The 19,357-nt window shown below is 38.5% G+C and overlaps 1 protein-coding gene across 1 annotated transcript in view; it reads right to left on the minus strand.

Annotated features, from left to right (window-relative positions):
• MORN1 (MORN repeat containing 1) overlaps positions 1 to 19,357 on the minus strand; it is a 65,026-nt gene that overhangs the window by 42,919 nt on the left and 2,750 nt on the right. The window contains exons 2-6 of the mRNA XM_077837451.1: positions 18,170 to 18,241; positions 16,557 to 16,655; positions 15,132 to 15,242; positions 13,790 to 13,880; positions 11,733 to 11,820 (exon numbers count right to left, since the gene is read on the minus strand). Coding sequence (XP_077693577.1) covers positions 11,733 to 11,820; positions 13,790 to 13,880; positions 15,132 to 15,242; positions 16,557 to 16,655; positions 18,170 to 18,241 — 461 coding nt within the window. The remainder of the gene's footprint in view (positions 1 to 11,732; positions 11,821 to 13,789; positions 13,881 to 15,131; positions 15,243 to 16,556; positions 16,656 to 18,169; positions 18,242 to 19,357) is intronic.

A 19,357-nucleotide genomic window follows, 5' to 3' on the forward strand; every position in this document is an offset into this window, starting at 1 on the left:
GCAAAATGGTCTGGCTGGAAGGCTTGGACAATCTTATGGCTGAAGTAGACCAAAGGATAGTATGGGGACACAGACATCCAGGAGGGAGTGTGTTGGGGCAGCAACTTTGCCACAGCCATAGAGTTCTACTGTATATGCCTCTTTTTCCATCAGCTACCAACAAGCAAGATTTTAACACTTACAAAAAAAAAAAGACAGTGAAAGTAGCAGGATATGTAATTGTTCTTATGGTCCAACATCCTCATCCATAAAAGGTGCCTGCCCACCTTCTACCAATGGTCACAAGTGCTCTCTGTTTGGGTTACTCCCTCTGCTATGTAATTAAGCCATCTCTTTCTTTGAATTTGCCTTCAGCCTCTCTTTGGCACACTTCCTTGTGTCGTCCTCTCTTCCAGATGGCATAAGGATGAGGGATAAGTGTTGCTAAAAGTTGCTTAGCAATGCAACACATGCAAGGTTTGGAAATGCTGACGTTCACAGAAGCGCCATCCACACGTCACGTGTTGATAAGGACAGCCAAGAGCGTGAACAGCCGGAGCCACAGAAGGGCCCTGAGGAAAACAGCCGCCAGCCAGCCAGCAAGAGAAGGGAGGAAGAGGCAGAAAAAAACAAAAAACAAACCAACCAACCACAAGTTTCCAGATGGGGGCTATATTGTGTGTGGTTTTTTTTTTTTGTTGCCTTTTCGTTTTAAGTAAAACTCACCATTCATTGATCTCAATAGGTAGCTCTGCTTTTTAATTTTTTTATTAATAAAAATAATTTTAAAAATTAATTTAAATAAGGCCATTTTTGGTACCATTTCCATCAGTCAGCGGAGACCAAAAAATAAACCAAATAGTTCCTGGTTAAGAGTAAATGATCACCAGGGAGGTTATTTCTCAGTTAACTATCAGATGAAGAAGGGCCCTTATCCTACTCAGTCAGTAGTAACCAGAATTACAATCTGATATTTTTATAAAGTTCAAGTTGAATGTATTCACATGAAATCTATTTTAAATGCAAGTAACAAATGTTTGATAAGTAGATAAGAACATTTAGCATCTGTACAGAGTAACATTTCCACAGCACCATGTTATAACATTAATTAATCCTCACAACATCCTTGTGAAAGAGGTATCACCCCCATTTTACAAATAGGGAAACTGAGACATAGAGAGGTTAAGAGATCTGCCCTAGCGCACCACAACTCAGAAATAGCTAGTTCCCATTCAACAAAACTTAAACAATAGCAGAATAATTACAAAAAGCACTAATGCAATCTACTCGGGGCAGTTGAAAGTTATACAACTTCTTCACTGACAGCACATTTTGATTAATGTGCAGATTTTCTGTTTTGATCTAGGAATTTTTTTATTTTTGATACTAATTCTTTTCTGCACTGGTGGGTGATGGAAAGGTATCTGCTTATTAATAAAGAAAAGGTGTTTTCAATGAATCTCAAGAAACAAGTACTTTTTTTATTTCAGGAAGCAATTTCCAGTTAATTGATGGTGTTTCCATTTCTAAATGAGTAGCTATTATACTATTATTATAATTAATTTTGGTTACTTCAGTCTCATCTTGTATGCTATTGTCAGTATATTATTTCCATATGACCTAATTTGATTGATAAAAGCCCAAACATCTCCATTATCAAGCTTCAATCCATTGAGACATTTTCATTTGTATAGGAGTTTTCTTATTTAGTCGGCTAATATTACTTTTGTCCTTCAAACAATGACTGAAGGATGCATTGCTTTAAAGGATTCTGTCATTAGGGGCCACGTACCCAACTGGTGTAAATTAGTGGAGCTACATGGATGTATGCAGAGCTACAGCAATTTATACCAACTGAATATGTGGCCCTTTGTGTTTAGATACTTCATGACTTATTGTACCTATCTTCCTCTCTTGCAAGCTCTGTTTGGCAGAATGTTATAATTTATCCACAAGGATTCCTAGACCTACACTCTTAGTGGTAATTGATTAATGGCGAAAAGTTTACAACTTTTCATTTTTCCCAGGTGTCAAATAATAACTGCATATCATCCTGGAAAATTTTTTATTATTTAAGTTCAAGTTCTATTATTTAAGTTCTATTAGTCTAACTTACATGATAAAACTGTACGATGTCCATTTACCAAGCAAGACATCAAGGTTTCAAACTGCATTTCACCCTTCCATGAAATAAGGCAATGTACACAATATTCCTTGTATTTAAAAATCAATAACTATGGGCTGGGGGGTAGAGGAAAATACTTCATTGACATCTTCTCTACAGAAATACATGGGACCTGGCAAACTCCCCACCCAGCTCTCAATATAGAAAACATTTTAGTGTCCAAAACTCAATTCCCTTTCCTGAGGTTTTAACTGAAACATCTACCATAAACTTTGTATCTTGAGTTTCCTTCTTAGCTGACTGTTCTAGAGACTTTTCCCTGCAGGAGCACCTGTCTCACACCCTGGCCCCTGTCTGGCTTCAAAGACTCTCCACTGTTTATCTTCCCAAGTTGGAACTAATGAGACCTGACTCCTAGGTTGAGTAAGCAAAACAGCTTGCTTCTCAGGGTAAAATATCCTGTCACAATGCAAAATATTTACTATAAAACCTCATCCTAATCTATTGTATGTTATATACAAATTTGAGTGAACTGAAGGAAGGGGGTGAGGAAAGAGCTTTTCTTGGATTATTGGTCTATATTTTGACATAACTATTATTGGTTACACCCTCCTGTCCTTTTCTTGTGAATATTGCATCAGGCACACGCCTTTGATTGTAACATATGGTCACGGAGCATTAGAGAGAAGTATTAGAGAGACTGAACATTCATATGTTTGGAAAGCGCCTAGCACAGTGTTGGCAGTACCGGAATACAAATAATAATAAAAAGTTATATTCATGAGTGAAGCAATAGCCAGTGATGCCAACAGCAATTTAAATTTTTTTGTTATTTACTTAAAAAAATGCATTGCTACCTTACCACTGCTGACATTACTGATCTAGGTTGTTCTAATTGCACTCATCACTATGTTACCTTAGTGTCAAACTGGGGATGAGTTTTTTACTGTATCTATACGTTCTAAGTTTTCCACAGGTATGTGGTATAAATCAGAACTACTGAAATCTGGTAATTTAAATACCAATTAAACTTAAAGAATCTTCATAATTACTGAGGCTCTTAATCTTCAAAATAGATAATGAAACTCAAATGGATCTTTAGAAAAAAACATTGCAGGTGAAAAAGCCCATAGGGCTAGCCACCTGTTTAGTGTAGTTAGCAGGTGTATCAAACAGCAGGCCTTCCTCTGGGAAAGAAGACAAACTAAACTCAGCCAAAACACACAAAGAAGCAGCAACAGGGACAGAATGGAACACAGCATCTGCTTACTGGGACCTATGCAGCCACCAAAGAGGAGTAACCATAGGTAGGAAACACTTTTCATGTGGAAAAATAAATGTTCTAGTTCATTAATACATATGAAGTTTGCATGGATTTCATTATATTGTTTTCCAATCTCAACTGCATCCACACATTCACATGTTCAAATTGAAATCATAAGAATATAGGTCAATGATGGGAATTTTTATGCCTTGAAACTTTCAATGCTCTACTCTCGTTATAGATTCTTCAGTACTCCAGTTTAGATCCCATGCTCTTACCTCTTGGCAACATTCCTCCCCCAGCGTGAAATTAGTTTTTTATGGTTATGCAGATGATAACCTGAGTTATTTTGCCATTAACAGCTTCCCCCATTAGCGTAGTCTTAACTACTGCTTGTTCACCTGCTGTTCAATCAAACTGTTGGCTGAGATAAACATTTTTGAAAAATCAAAATATGCTATCAGCGGATTGACCCAACCTGCTTACTAATTTCTCTCCTTCCAAGGGTTGTCCTAAAAGGAAATCCAGCTGTCGTGTTATTACAGATCAAAAATGCAGAGCACAGACACACCAAAGTAACATCCGTGCCCTTATTCAATCTGTTTTTTGACACCTCAAAAATACTGCCATGTAGAAGTACTTTCTTTTGGGTTGAAAGATCGAAATATTTGTCCATGCCCTTATTTCCCTAAATTGGTTATTTTATGACTTTGCTGATTTGGCTTCTTAGATCCACTCTCCACTCAGCTTCTTCAAAACATTGTCCCAATAAGGACTATAACCTTTCAAAAGCAACCTAGAAAGCAGTACCCACTATCTTGCACATGCTTTTTTCATGAGTAAAGCTGTCGTGTGCAAATTGGGTAAAGTCCTAGCTAACTTACAACAAATAAAGCTTGTGTACATAAGAGTTTTGAATGCCCAAAGACTAAGCCAAGAAAATGTACATGCACAAGCTTTCATGGGCAAAACAAGAGGGATGAGATTCCCTGTGCTTGATACAGATAACAAGATTTGTTCTAGCATCATGACTGGTTTTGAATCTTTTCATCGCCAGTACACAATCTCTGATTAGGTTTTGCAAATTGTATTGCTCATTTTTTACAATTCACACCTTGTTGAACTCTTCTATTTTTAAGTGTGTATTCAGCATAGCAAGAGCTGAGCTGTTATTGTATTATGAGTATCTTTAAACTAAAAAGAAAAGGAGGACTTGTGGCACCTTAGAGACTAACAAATTTATTGGAGCATAAGCTTTCGTGAGCTACAGCTCACTTCATCGGATGCATTCAGACTCATCCGATGCAGTGAGCTGTAGCTCACGAAAGCTTATGCTCCAATAAATTTGTTAGTCTCTAAGGTGCCACAAGTTCTCCTCTTCTTTTTGCGAATACAGACTAACACAGCTGCTACTCTGAAACCTATCTTTAAACTGTTGGGGCAGGGCCTGCCTTTAGATATCTCAACATTTTGAGAGTAAATTTGACCTAAAGTTCTTCATTTCTTGCTTCCAGCAGCAATTGAAAAACCTAATCTTCAGATATTTTTGCATCTGCTTTCCTAAATTATCTTAACCATATTGTTGGCAGTTTTCTTCCTGGAAGGCATTAAAATACATGTATAAGAGGTGCTACATACATAAATATGACTAATTGATATAAGAATATTCAACCCCCATAATTTTTAATGTAAATAACTATAACACAAACTAATTTTGCATTAATAACTGACTAAAATATTAAACAGTGGAAAAATATTTGCTGCAGATTTTCTATACACCTTCAACAGAATCTGTCATAGGATAATTTGTTAAAGCAATTTAGACAAGAAATTTTCTTCACATGCCTAATTGAATGTTCATCTCTAGTTTGCCTAGCCCAAAAAGCTTAGTTGTAATGTGGAATGAACAGGATGGTGGGGCTAAAGGAGAAGGGAAAAAATTAAATAAACCTCAGGGTTTAACAAATGGTACTGTAAGATGTGCAGAGGTGCTTCTAGCTGGGATAGCTCCTATTGACTGCCAGTAGGGAAATTCTTTTCAGCTTGCCTGGAAGTGCCACTTAATAGAAATCATAAGGGTCACTGAGTTGAAATGTGACTTGGTAACATTCAAGATGTACCCACATAAGATCTACAAAGTAGGTGGTGTATTCTGCTAGTTGTTTACATCAGCACTAAAGTCTAGCCACCAGCTGACAAGAGGCAAGAGATAGAAAGGATCCTCTCATCTCTCTAAGGTCACGATGGGTAGTCTTAAAATCTATCATCTGTCTATTTTTTCCAAGTTGGAATGGAAGAGACAATGCCCACTGTAAACTTGGATGTTAAATGAAATGCCGAAGCCAAAGACGACGGATAAGTGTGGGTCCGCTAAGGTATGTAGGCCTAAGTCCCATTTTTAGGCACCGGTCTGATCCACAAAACTCCCCTAATGCTGCAAGTGCCTAAACTCACTTGGTGCCTAGGTTTTATCCCTCTGGGAATGTGTACTGCAGCCTCACTCTTGGCAGCTGGATACCTATCTCCTGTCTGAGCATGTGTGCTGCTGCCTCATGATAGGCATCTGACTGCCTATCTCCTGCCTACATTCCAGAGTGATTCGCAAACTGATAGAAAGGAGTTCAGCTGCCCAAGTCACACATGGGCACCCAGTCTGGGAGGCAGCCTCTGAGCGTGCCTACTGCATCAGGCCCCTCAGGCATGTTCACACAGAACTGCCCAGGGAGCGTGAGGCTTCATCAGTCTCTCCTTCTGAAGTTGTTACAATTTAATCCTCAATTACTTGGGTCAGAGATGGCATTAGAATGACTCTACAAACTAGTGGGTAGGGCACTCATCTGAGAGGTAACAGACCCTTGTTCAAATCCCTTCTCTCCCTCAGGAGGGAGGGATGTGAACGAGGGGTCTCCCACAGCCTGGGCAAGTATTCTATCCACTAGACTAACTGTTATACGGGAGCTTCTGCCCCTATTCTGCCATAATTGTCAATCCCTGCACACAACTTAGGTGGCCGAGTGCCTATCATCTCTCAGTTTCTGGATCACTAGCAAAGCTAGGGGCCTTCATGCAGTCTGGATTCAGGCATATATCTCCTATGCAGCGTCTCCCACGAGCTAGTTTAGGTGGCTTCTCACTTAGCATGCTAGCTTTGATGACTGCAGTCTAAGGTACCTATCTCCCCATTCATTGTAGGGAGTCTAGGTCTCTAATTTAGGCTTTGTGGATTGCAGTGTTGTTCCTGTGATTTTTCTAGGCACCATCACACTCAATGTTGCAATGGCTAAATCCCTTCATTGATCCCACCTTAAATGCCAGAGGCAGCTAGGGACGTTTCTTTTGCTATCCTGCATAGGAATGAGGCTTTAGGAGCAGTGTGTGGAAAGAAATTCAACTTGCAACTGTGGAAAGATTTGACCATCTGATTGAGCTGTAAGGTCTAGATCATGAGGATGACTTGGACAAGGCTTCTGGAAGACTGAGCAACTCATTCTTAATAACAAGACAATGTTATAGTTAACAGTGGAAGAAGTTAAACCCTCATAGTAAACATGACTAAGTTCCTTAGCTTTTGTTGTTTTATAACCACAGTATTTATAAACTCTTTAAAGTAGTATGTGTTGGATGAATACTAATAGCAATGTTGGGATTTTTGTTTGTTTTCTGCTCATTTCATAAACTTGCCTAAGAGTCAATTAAAATGCTGAATTAATCAGCAAAGTATTGTTGATAGAATTGTTAGATATTTTTCCTATCAAACAATGTTTCTGTTTTTGCATACGTATCCACTGTACATTTAAGTACAATACTAAACATTTACAAGCATGCAGGGGCAGTCCAGGATCTAATGTAAGAAAATTAAACTTCGTGGAGTTTAATAGATCAGTCCGTAAACAAATGTTAGAGAGCCACCTAGTGGTGCAAAATAATGCATAATCTACACTCAGTTTATCAACAATGCCAAGCCACTTAAGTACTCCCTTCTTATTGCCAGTCAGCAATGTTTCATAAAAATATGGACAGGCCACATGTACCTAAGACCAGAAACATACTGCTAATAGTGCATTTTTTGTTAATAGTTTCCCTATCTAATTCAAACTTATTTGTACTATCCCAGGAATAGCAATTGTTACTTGTCCTATTGATTATATTCCAAAAGTAGTGTATAGTCATGGAAATGATACTTTTTTTAAAAAAGCATACATGGAAATGAGGGTAGGGAGAAGAATTACTATGTTCATGTCTATTCAACTGAGAAACACACCTTTAACTGAAAAGGCAAAAAATTCTCAGCATAGGAATACTGATATCAAACAGAGAACAGTATGGAAAGCATGGCTAATTATACACCACATTTGCATGATATAAAATAAACACACTGATTAACTTTATATTACTGGAATTCAGTGGAGATTTAGTGCTCGAGAGGGAGGAGGGATGCCAACAGTATTTTTGGCTAGAGCCAGGTAGTAAGCACAGGTGTTGTACAATCTTCCCCATGCAGTTCAGATCACCAGCCTCACTTCTGCCCCTTGGTAGTCAAATTCCAGGCTCCTCTTCAGAGGTGAATACTCTATAATGCCTCATTAATTGTGTGTGTTGTAGGGGCTAGTATTTGAGGATGCCAAGTGTTCACTACAGTCTAAGATTAGATCACTAAAATCAGTTTCAAAAGGAGATAGTTTGATGCCAAGGATTCAAAATCTGAAAATTCCTGAATTTAAGAAACACTCTTTCTTGGAATAAAAGATACACTCCCGCTATAAACACAATAGAATACTTGGACTAGGCTTGCAGCTCTGGAGAACAACTTCTCCATCAAATGGAGGTGCAGAAACCCCAAAAATAAACATACTGCAGAGTCCTGATATCGCATTGTGATCTTTGTAGTATAACACTGAACTGTTGCAATGCAAAATCTTCAAGTGTGGATACTTCACAATGAAAACATTTCCTTGGAACGTCAGGACATCATACTGCAATTACTTTGCAGCTCTCTTCTTCCTCATTTGGCACAATCTCCTCCCAACTCTAAGCATATGCTTTGCTGAATCAGGACCTAGGAGAGATCCTGGTGACTTCTCTCCAATTATCCAGCACTCCCGGCACACTGCTTCACATGCACCAGGCAGTCTTCAATTCAGTCAGCCGGACATCAGGCAATCCATTTGCAGCTGCAATCAAACCCTGAGCTCCTCCAGCATCTCATGCAGAGACAGTCAATATGACACTAGAGCTACAGTTTGAGTATCACTGGGATAGTCCAACCCCACTGTCTTTAAAACAGACATATGAAATCCCTTGCTTTACTAGGAAAGTCAAGTTTCCCTTCCTAAGACAAAGTCAATTGAGTAACCACATCCTGATTTGCCTGTTTCCTGAGCTGAATTTCTCTAAAATCTCATGATAATGGTACATCCGAGACATTTGATTAAATGTTTTTTTATTTCTATGTACAATCTTAGTAATTCTTGAAGTTGTTTTTCACAGTAGCTTTCAGTGTCTGAAAAGCTGAATTTTCGAAGTACACCAAAGGGAAGTTCATACAGGGCTACGCTTCCATCCCCACAGACAAAGACTACGTCTACACTACAAGCACTACAGCAGGACAGCGGCAGCACTGCAGACACTTGCTATAGCACCAGAGGGGTTTCTGTGAGTCAGTCCACCCCCTCGAGAGGCGATAGCTAGGTTGATGGAAGAATTCTTCAGTTGACTTCGCTGCGTCTACACTGGGGCTTAGGTCGGCTTAACTATGTCTCTCATGGGTGTCAATTATTCACACCCAAATGACATAGCTAGATCAACCCAAGTTTTAGGTATACACCTGGCCTAAAGCTATAAACTAGTAACACACGTACATGAGACAGTAAATACATCACAACATGCCACCATATTAAAAGTATCTTCCATATGCTAGTCTATTCCCCCCTCCGCCCCTCAAAACGTTACCCTAACAATACCAGTAGAAGTTAAGAGTATCAGTAGAGTTATTTGAAGTTTAAAAAAAAAACAGAAAAAGATCTTTGGCAACAACAACAACAACACTTTTTGGAGGAGGCAAAGAAAAAAAATTTGTCATATCCCCTAAAATTAACCCCACTAACATTTTGGAGAATGTGAGCGTGGCATACACGTTTACAGACAGATAGAAATTGTTCCTGCTGATTATCTAATTTCCTACATGAATGCATGAGTGGCATTTCTGTACTTCCTGAGCAATAAGACACAACAGACTATGCATTGTGATGGATAGCCAGATTGCTTAATGTTGTTGTGGTCACACTATAACTGCATTTCCATTTTTGTCAAACTTCTTCACAAAAGGCCCTACTCAGTGGGACTCTTCCTTATGACTTCAGCGGGAGTTGGATCAGGCCCAAAGTCAATTAAAAAGACAGAGAGAGAGAGAGAGACTCAGAAGATGAAAACAGGGCTTGCTTTCTGACACTTGCTTTGGATAGAAAACCTTTTGGGTTTAGTTACTAAACATTATATAATTGAGCTGTAAAACAGCAATAGACATATCCACAGATCACTCCAAGCAGGAAAATTAGCCACATAATACTATATCATCTCAATTATTCCCTAAGAAATGGTACAGTAGCAGAGAAAAAAAATTTGATATTGTTTTTAAATACTGCTTTTATTTTAAATTAACAAAAACACTTTGAAGCCTAAGACACTGTTGGATCACAACCCTATCTCTTCAGACACTGGCAGTGTAAAGCCAGTTTCAAGAAAGTGATTTTTTTTTTTAAACAAATAAAGGTCCTCCATTACATACACACATAAAATGGCCCTGGTTCAGATTCTGAACAGCTCAAATTTAAAACTGAAGACTTTTTTAGCCCCCAGACATTCTATAATTGTAACAACAAAACTCTATGCCTGATTTATTGTATAATAATTCACATCTATACATGATATGATGGCACTTGGTCTTCAGCCTCCTGCCTGAATGCATCTATTTGTGAGTTATTACAAAATAATTCACACCCTGCCATATCTTATTGTTTCATTTACACTGGAAAAACTCTCACCTTTCTATGATGGAATATTGACTTCCTAAGCAACCGAATACCTCTTATTACAAAAAGAAGCGACCAGGCATTTTCTAATTACTTTTAATCAGCATTTGTTACTAGGTTGTCATTTATATTATGGACAAACCCATCAGATTTAGCAGAATGTCATGTGTATACTGGGGGCAGTGTCAGAAGAGAAGTGGCTTAATTTTGCCCTGCTGTAATCCTGGTATAAACTCCATCTGTTTACACTGGGACCTGATTCTGTTCTCACCTACATGGTGAAAATAAGGAGCAATTCCACTAAAATCATTTGTCATACTAGTATAAAAGTGAGGGGAAAATTGGGCCCCATAGCTGAATTTGATGCTAGATTTCATTCTTTTTCCATACTCTACCAAACTAATTTCTCCTTCTCTAGTTTAGCAGCAAGTGAAACATTTGTTGGGCCTTTGCAATTCATGCTACACTGCACAGGGATAGAATTTCACAGCATTGAAACCACTTTACCATACCAATGTCGTATCTGAAATTAATCGAAGATGCTACTGAGTTCCTTTGTTTGTTTTTTTAAAATTCCTCCAATGTACGTACAAATGATTGGAGTATAAACATATAGAACCTGATTCTCCACTCTCTTGCATAACCATTTACACCTCTGCAAAGTCAGGGAAAAATATTACTGGGTGTAGCTGAGCAGAGAAGTATCACTTGGTAGCACTCAACATGCACTTTGGGTGCTAGGCACTGGAGAAACAGGCCCATGCTACAGCAACACTGTAATAACACTGTTTATGAGTGGCATCTTACAATTGCTTAAGTGCCGCTAGAGTTACTGTGACTTTTTTATCTGTTTTCTGTGAATATTCATATGCACGATGGTTGTGGAGACAAAATGTCATGGTGTGTTTATATGAATTTTGACAACAAAAAAGTGAATTATTCATTTACTCATCCTGTTTATAAAATGTTCAGGTGTCCAACCAGGCAACAGAAGTAATACTGTCTTAAAGGACCAGCAATACAGAGCAAATAGTGATTTACAAATAGCAAATATTCCAATAGTCCTAGGGAATAATTCCCAAATAATTACAGCTGAAGTGTATTTACATATAAATAGTAGAAGAATGTCAAATAACCCAAAAATGATATTCTACTAATGGATAATTCATGATCAAAAACAGGGGTTAAATTTGACAAATGAACTGACTGCTGTGAATAGTATGCCCACCTCTAGTCATGGAGCTTCTGGGCTATTCACCTGAAGCACCCTGTACAATCCTCCCTTGTGCTTTCCTAGTTACAGCACTACTGCTTCTCACATGTCCACTTTATATACCTCATATACAGTTCCATCGGCATAATGCAGTACCCCATGCCCCTGTCGCTGGTCCAGGATCCAGTCTCCTTCATACTTATCACCATTCCTGAAACAACCAACCAGGAGAAAATTCTTAATGTTTACATGCTTTGTGACTTGGTAGATAAAATAAAGTGCTATCCTGGAAAACCAGGGCTTGTAAACCTGCAGGATAAACCATTAAAAGTAAACAGCAGCAGCAAATAAGCATGGTCACAGAGAAGTCAGCATGATAGTGCCAACAACCTTCAACTGGCACTTCCTCCAGGAAGTAGGCAACCATCTGGAAGTGCTTAATTCAGCCAGCTCCCACCACTGGCCTTCAAAGTTTTTTCACCTCAGAGACAGACAATGGATGATACATTGCAAGAGTTAGCTCTATATGAGACCCTTCCCTTTATTCCCACAGGTAAGGCAAGGGTAAGGTACAACTCCCTTTGCAACCAAGGTAAGCCAACAGATCGAGTAGATCAGCATGACAGGCTATGGAAATGGCTTGTTAGCAGACTCTTATTATTCCTATTAACAGAAGTCCTCTATAGTTCCCTACTGAGTAAGAATGATTGATCAGCTTCTATCATGCTGTCAAGCCTTTTCTGGCATTGTTATTCTTCTTTCATTGTATGCTTACTTATACGCTGGTATGTGATCAGTGGGGGCTACTATCCATGCACAGCCAAAATAGAAACAGAAAATAGAAAACAAAGTGCAAAGCATAAGCACAGGGCCTGATCCAAATCCCACTAAAGTCTATGATAAGATTTCCACCTTGACTTCAGAGGCTTTGGGTAAATCCAAAGTGTAAATTAGTTTTGCTGAGCTATCTTTTGACTCTACAGTCAATGGCACATGGAGTCTCTGCAACTAAAACTTCAGGACTCAGAATTCCAGCCAAATAAAACATTAACCTAGTAATTCCGGTCCACACAGAAAGCCGTTGATAGTCATGCTCAAGCATGGGTTTTGGTGAGGCTGAACTTTATTGTAAATATATTGTATTTAGATAACCACATGACTTTTGAAAGTTTTTTAATCTAAAAAACAAGATGTTAACAAGTGGCAAATCCAGAGCTAATCAGTTTTTGACAGAGCTGTGTGTTACTGGCATAGCTAAAGCAGTACCACAGTGAAGTACTAATGATTTACAAGCAATTAGAGCAGCAATGCTTGCACTGTGATTGCCAGCATTTCTTGTGTAAATTTATCTTTTTAGGAGTTTAATATCTCAGCTTAGGCTATAGACTGAAACGCCACATATAAAATCTTAACTTTTGAATTCATGTGGCTCTCTTTAAAATACAGCAGTACTAATTAATTTAAAAAAAAGCCTTTTGACATTCTTGCAATTTAAATATAGCTTTTGTATTTCACTCTGAAAACCTAAAACCCTTTATGTCTTTTTAAAGAACCCTTTCAGAAAGTCCGTCAGTAGTGCATGTGGACTTGGTACATATGTCCAACAGCTGAACACCAATTCAAACAAAATTCTGTCCAGCTTCCATGTTGAAGAAGTCCATGCAATACCTCAAAAGAGATGAAAAATCAACTTCCTAACCTCACATAGGTTTTCATGGTGTGGAACCTGCATGGATTGTTTTTGCTTAATTGGATCCAAAGAATCTCTATGTACAATGCTCATTAGCAGGACAGAGGGTAATCACTCCAAAGGGATCAGACAAATTACAGTGTGCTTGAGACAATTTTTAAACTTTCAAATTTCCACAAAAGTTTTTCTTGTTTTGATTTCATAAAACAAGGACAATAAAAATGGAATTAAGAGTTTGCGGTTTAACACAAAATGTAATAAAATTCAGAACTGAGGGGAACTTAAATATTGGAGAAGATGTAATTACTTGTTACAAGATCCAAATCAAAGGATAATCTTTTATACATGCAAAATGTGAACTGCTAGATCTAGGCATAACAGGGTGAGTTTCACCTTAACTCACTTTCCCAATTTTTGCATGTTTAATCCAGCCCCTAAATGTTATATTAACAAGAGCAAAACAACTAATACAATAACATTAAAAACTTACTTGAAGGTCATTTTCCCTCCTCCATGTTTCTTATTATTGTGAAAGGTTCCTTGATAAGTTTGTCCATCCTTGTCAACAAGTAATCCATGTCCTAAATAATAATAAATAGAAAAATCTTTAGCAGACACATAAACAATCTCTAGAGGCAGGAAATATCCTTACATATCCCTGCAATAAAATCCCTTAATATGTGGGTTTTGAATATAGTTAACTTCTAAACTGCACAGAAAATATCTACTTCAAACTCACGGCATAGCAAATTGATGAAGGTTTAGCAAAAAATCAAACAATTTGGGTTTTAATTATCCAAAGTTTTACCAAACTTTGGTGGACTACAAATCAGGTCAGAAGCTGTTGTTTATTTCAGTGGCACCCATCACATGCTAGGTGCTGTAAGAACTAAAGTCCTGATCCTACAGAAAGACACACACACACTTTTATGCATTGACAGTAGTCCCATTAAAATCATCAGAGCTACTCACAGTGTATCTAGTCAAGTAAGTGGTCCTGTCCCCCAAATTTGAACATTCTATGGGCTCAGTCCTGCAAACAATCACATAGGTAAGTAGCTTGACTTCAATGGGATTAATTACATGCATAAAATGGGACTACTCATGTGTGCAGAGTTACTCATCTGTGCAAATAATTGCATGATCAGGCCTTTTGTTATCTCACAAAGGGCACCACAAATTTTGCATGAAAACCTATCTAGTTCTAGCTGAATAAATATAAGAATGGGCTTATTTCAAATCTCCAGAGGTTTGCGTTAAACTCATTCTCATCATCCCAAATGTTCACTCTACCACACTCCAGTCAATTAAAGTGTAAACACAGTCAGTGCCAAATTCAGTTGTAGCGTAAGCAGGTGCAATTTAATTCAAATTAAGTCAATGGAGTTGTACTTAAACTGAATTTGGCCACCAAAATGCAAGAGAGTCCTTGGGTTAATCTGTTGTAAATGAACTTTTCTAACTAAGTTTGCTATGCTTGAGACACTCTTGGGGGAAGGTGAAAGGAGACAGACAGTGAAGGGATTTTACCCCAATTAGTAAATAAGGCCTATTTCAGCAAGATACACGTGACTAATCTTAATAACATACTCCAATGAATTCAGTGGAACCACTTACATGCTTAAAGTTAGGCCTGACCTTGCTGAATCAGGGACTTTCTACTATTCTGTGTGTATAATGCCTAGCACAACAGGGCCCCACTCTTGGTTGATTCCTATGCACTGTTGTCATAACTGTGATTAATAATGAATAAAATAATAATAATAATTAACCAGGACCTCAATTACTTTAGAGTGAATTTTAATTAAAGTTTCCTCTCAGACTTAACTTACCTGCTCTCATTCCATAGGAGAACTCCCCTTCATATTTCCCACCATCTTTGTACTGCATGACTCCATGTCCATGGAGCTCTCCAGAAAAGAACTGACCTGAGTAAGTGTTTCCTTGAAGCAAAGATATCGGAAAGTAAAGTGGAAAAAAGAAATAGCTGTCTCAAATGTGGTTTAATAATTTTTTTTTAAGTCTAAAGAGTGCTAATAAAGAAAGGTTCCTACTGTACCTTACTTACAGAGCAGTGGTAGAAGGTATTTTAAAAAAGTCATAAAGTGAATAATTAATAATGGCTTTTTATTATCAGTACAGTCAAATGAAGAAAAAAACTGTTCATTAGGTCTTTATCTTAAAACTAATGAATCATAATCCATGTTCCTTCAGGTCTTTAAAACTGAGGCATCTTAAAAATGGCAGTGACTTGTTAAAAAAAGATTCATAATATGTTCTTTTATGGTTAAGAAATGTATAAGAAGTACTTTAATTTCATAGTCAACTTAACAGCTTTTTGATGGCATGTAGTCATTCAAATCTTCTGTATGAAGCCTGGGAAATCAGGAGCTTGGTACTAAAAATACAGGACTGTACAGTGAATTTGTCTGTGCCTATACCATCCCAGAATGAGAAATAATTATATTTTTCTGTCAAGCATTTACCCAATTTATTCATAGAATAAAAGGTTACATGGGCTCCACCCCATACCTGCTACGTGCCAGCCACCAGAGACTGCCAATCGCTAGGGCTGGGGGTAGAGGGGAAGTGACTTACCCTCAGGTCAAAAAGGAAGCAGAGGTGAGGACTTACAGTTCCTTCCTATAATATCTCCTGGGGCAGCACAATTACATGATGCCCCACATTTAGGGCTGAATTTAAATAATTTTTGGGTAAGGAGTAGCTCATGAAGAGTTTCTCTCTATTCAAGAAAGGAAAAAGGAAGGTGTGCCAGCTGGGGTATAGGTTCATTGACAAATCCATGTGTGAGAACATACACAAGATCCGCTCACTAATCACAGGGTGATTAATCCTTTACTTTCTTACAAGATTAGGGCTGAAAGAGTTTGATGCAGGTGTAGGGATCTGCCTGTGAGATCCTTATTTAGTCTAAGGTGCCACAAGTATTCCTTTTCTTATTGTCAAAGATAAGAGACATCCTTCTGGTTTACACCATTATCCCTCGCCCACTATTACATGCACTTTGCTTGGAGTTAACCAAAAGTCAACATAATCCAGTATAAAACAGCAAACACATGAAAACCTGAAAAAAATAGGATTTACAGTGGAAACCCAGAAAAACTCTTATTTAGAGCAAAGCAAGGTGGCAATTTACAATATAGATAGGTATCAAATGTACTTTTTTCTACATATCCTTGTAAAAGGATAAAATTTATATTAAAAGAGTATGGTGTATTCCAGGGAAAAGAACTAACCTGTAGATGCCCAGTATCGCAATCCATTTCCCATAATTTCTCCATCTACAAACTCGCCTTCATAATAACTTCTATCCTTAAATAACAGCTTACCATGACCTAGGAAACAATATGTTACTTCAAATGCTTTTGAATGACAAGAGACTTCTTATAATCTCAGAGACACTACATCTAATTGTTTGAGCAGTAAAGCGAGAATCAGGGCTTCTGAATTTCAACCTCAGCAATGTGTGTGACTTAATGTGCAGCCCTGGGCAAGCTACTTCTCCACTCTGACTTGATTTACCCATTTGCAGAAAGGAGATAAAACTACTCATCTTACAGAGGTTTTGTGAGACTTATTTAATGCTTTTAAAGAATCTTAATCTATTTTAGGCATTCCTAACACTTATCAAAATAATGTTTAGGCACCTAGCCTCTTGATGAAAGGAAGTACAGAAGTGTTAAGTATTTTATGTGTAGGGTGAAAACCTGGCCCCAGTGAAGTCAATGGGAGGTTTGCCAGTGACTTCACTGGGGCCAGGATTTCATCTCTAGAGGTTGTAAATTTTGGAAGACAAAGACTTTGTTTTCATACCAGTCTGTAAGCACCTAATATAAGGTTGCAAATATAATAGATTCTCATTATTTGTACAAAGACAAAAGAAAGAAAATTACTGTTTTTTTGTTGTATTTGTAAAATATAAACAAAAGTCTTAGAGAACAGTCAAGTGACACTTGTTTCCAGAGGATGAGAGAACATTGAGTTGAGCTCTTGAACAACAATATTCTTAACTCCTTATTCCTCACATATTTCTAGCAAGTTAAACTCTGAATGACTATGTATGATGCACCCAATTCAGAAAGAAGTAAAGACTCTTTCAAGTGTGCTGGAGCACGAGCAGGCACATATGACACACAGTTTTCAGAGTAACAGCCGTGTTAGTCTGTGAATACAGCTCATTTCATCGGATGAAAGCTCACGAAAGCTTATGCTCAAATAAATTGGTTAGTCTCTAAGGTGCCACAAGTCCTCCTTTTCTTTTTATGACACACAGTGAAGAAGGAGAGAGGATAACACCCATTCCAAGGATATAATGGACTACAAGAAAGGATCTATGAAGAATGGGGTGAAGGAGCAGTTTCTCTGTTACTGATTTGTGGCCTTTGGCCAAAAGGCTCTGTTCACCTAAAAGGATTTACACCTTTCTAGATCCTATAGACCTAAAAATCTCTGCAGATTTTTGCTCTGGATGCAACTAACCTACTCAGGAAGAAAAAACAAAACTTTCCTCTTGTTACAATTCTGGCTAAGCAGAGCTCTTTGTGGTGGATACTCCATGTACAGGGTCTCCCGTTTCCAGGGCTGACACTCTGCCAGATTCATGACACCCAAGCCTTGTGTATTTGTGGCCATAAAGTCTATTTTTTTACACTTAAGAACTAAAGACTGTGATGTCCATGACACCAATTATGGTTATGGATCGCTGTCACTGCTTAGCAGAGTCATACATAATCTTACTTTAGCTTCAGTGTTTAATACTGTTTCTAAAGAAATTTTACAAATTAAAAAAGTTAGATAAGTGAACTAAAATTTCCCTTCATTGTCAGGGGATAAAACTATCTCCCCTTACCATGTTTTCTTCCTTGTTTCCATTCTCCTTCATATTGAAAAAAAGAATTAGAATAAACATACAGTCCGTATCCTGAAAAACAAGACAAATATTAGGTAAGAAGATGAGATTTCTGGAACTATTTAGCTGAATAATAAAAAGTCATACTTGAATGCTGAAAGAACGGGTAATAGAAAAGAAATAGTTGTTTTCGGTAGATTTGTATACACATCTGTATAGACATTTTGTATCTTGAACTATTAAACAACATTTACACCAAAATAAACATAGGAATTTGTTTGCTATTTACAGAAACATCTTATAAACTTGGGCATCTAGATACTACATTGTTGAGTTTATTATAAATGTTCCTAATCCATCTATGTCAAAAATATTATCTGGCATGCCATAACTTGTTTAAGTCAAGAATAAGCACACATAAAAAGAAGCAATCTTTGTAAGGGGAAGACTTTTTTGTTTTGTTTAAAACAGCTTAAATACCAGAACAAAGATATACACTCCCTCTTTATTTTAGCAAGAAACAAGTTTCCCTACTTGTACTGTGTCTTAAATCTGTTCGTTCAAAGCTCTCTCCTAGAAAAAACGAGGCAGGAGGTAGGACTGACCTTAAAGTAACGCGTGTTCTCTATGCTAACAGTTTAATTGATTATCATGTCTAGTGATCTCGTTCCTCAGGGGCTTAGTTCTCGTTTATACTATGAAGTGGTTCCCTTCTAGAAATCCGGATTCGGGGCTCAGGCGCAGCGACCCCTCTACAGAGCCTTCTACCCACTTGGTGCTCAAACAGACAGACGAGCCCCCCCGCCCGGGTGAGAGCTCTGCTCCCACACACCCGCCCCTCCTCCCGGCCTGGTGCGCGCGCGCACGCCCCTCCCTTCGCCTCCTTCAGGGCGCGGACAGACGGACCGACCTACGGCCCGAGCCCTCACCTTCCCGCCGCTGAGCCTGCCCCGCCCCTAAGTAGTAACCAGGCCTGGGGGCCGCCATCTGCCCTGGGAGTAGCGACGCCAGACCTTGGCAACCGTATCCTGCCGGCCATTGGCTCCCTGGTAACTAGGGGCGGGACTTCTCCCTCTCCCCCCCTCCCGCCCGCTGTACGCATGCGTCTCTCTCTCTTTCTCCCGCCCCCCCCCTTCCAAGGGCTTCCCTGCTCTACTGCATGCCTGCTGGTGACATGCTAGTCAGACA

The sequence above is a fragment of the Eretmochelys imbricata genome, chromosome 18 (assembly GCF_965152235.1).
Source record: "Eretmochelys imbricata isolate rEreImb1 chromosome 18, rEreImb1.hap1, whole genome shotgun sequence".
NCBI classification, from domain to species: Eukaryota; Metazoa; Chordata; order Testudines; family Cheloniidae; genus Eretmochelys; species Eretmochelys imbricata.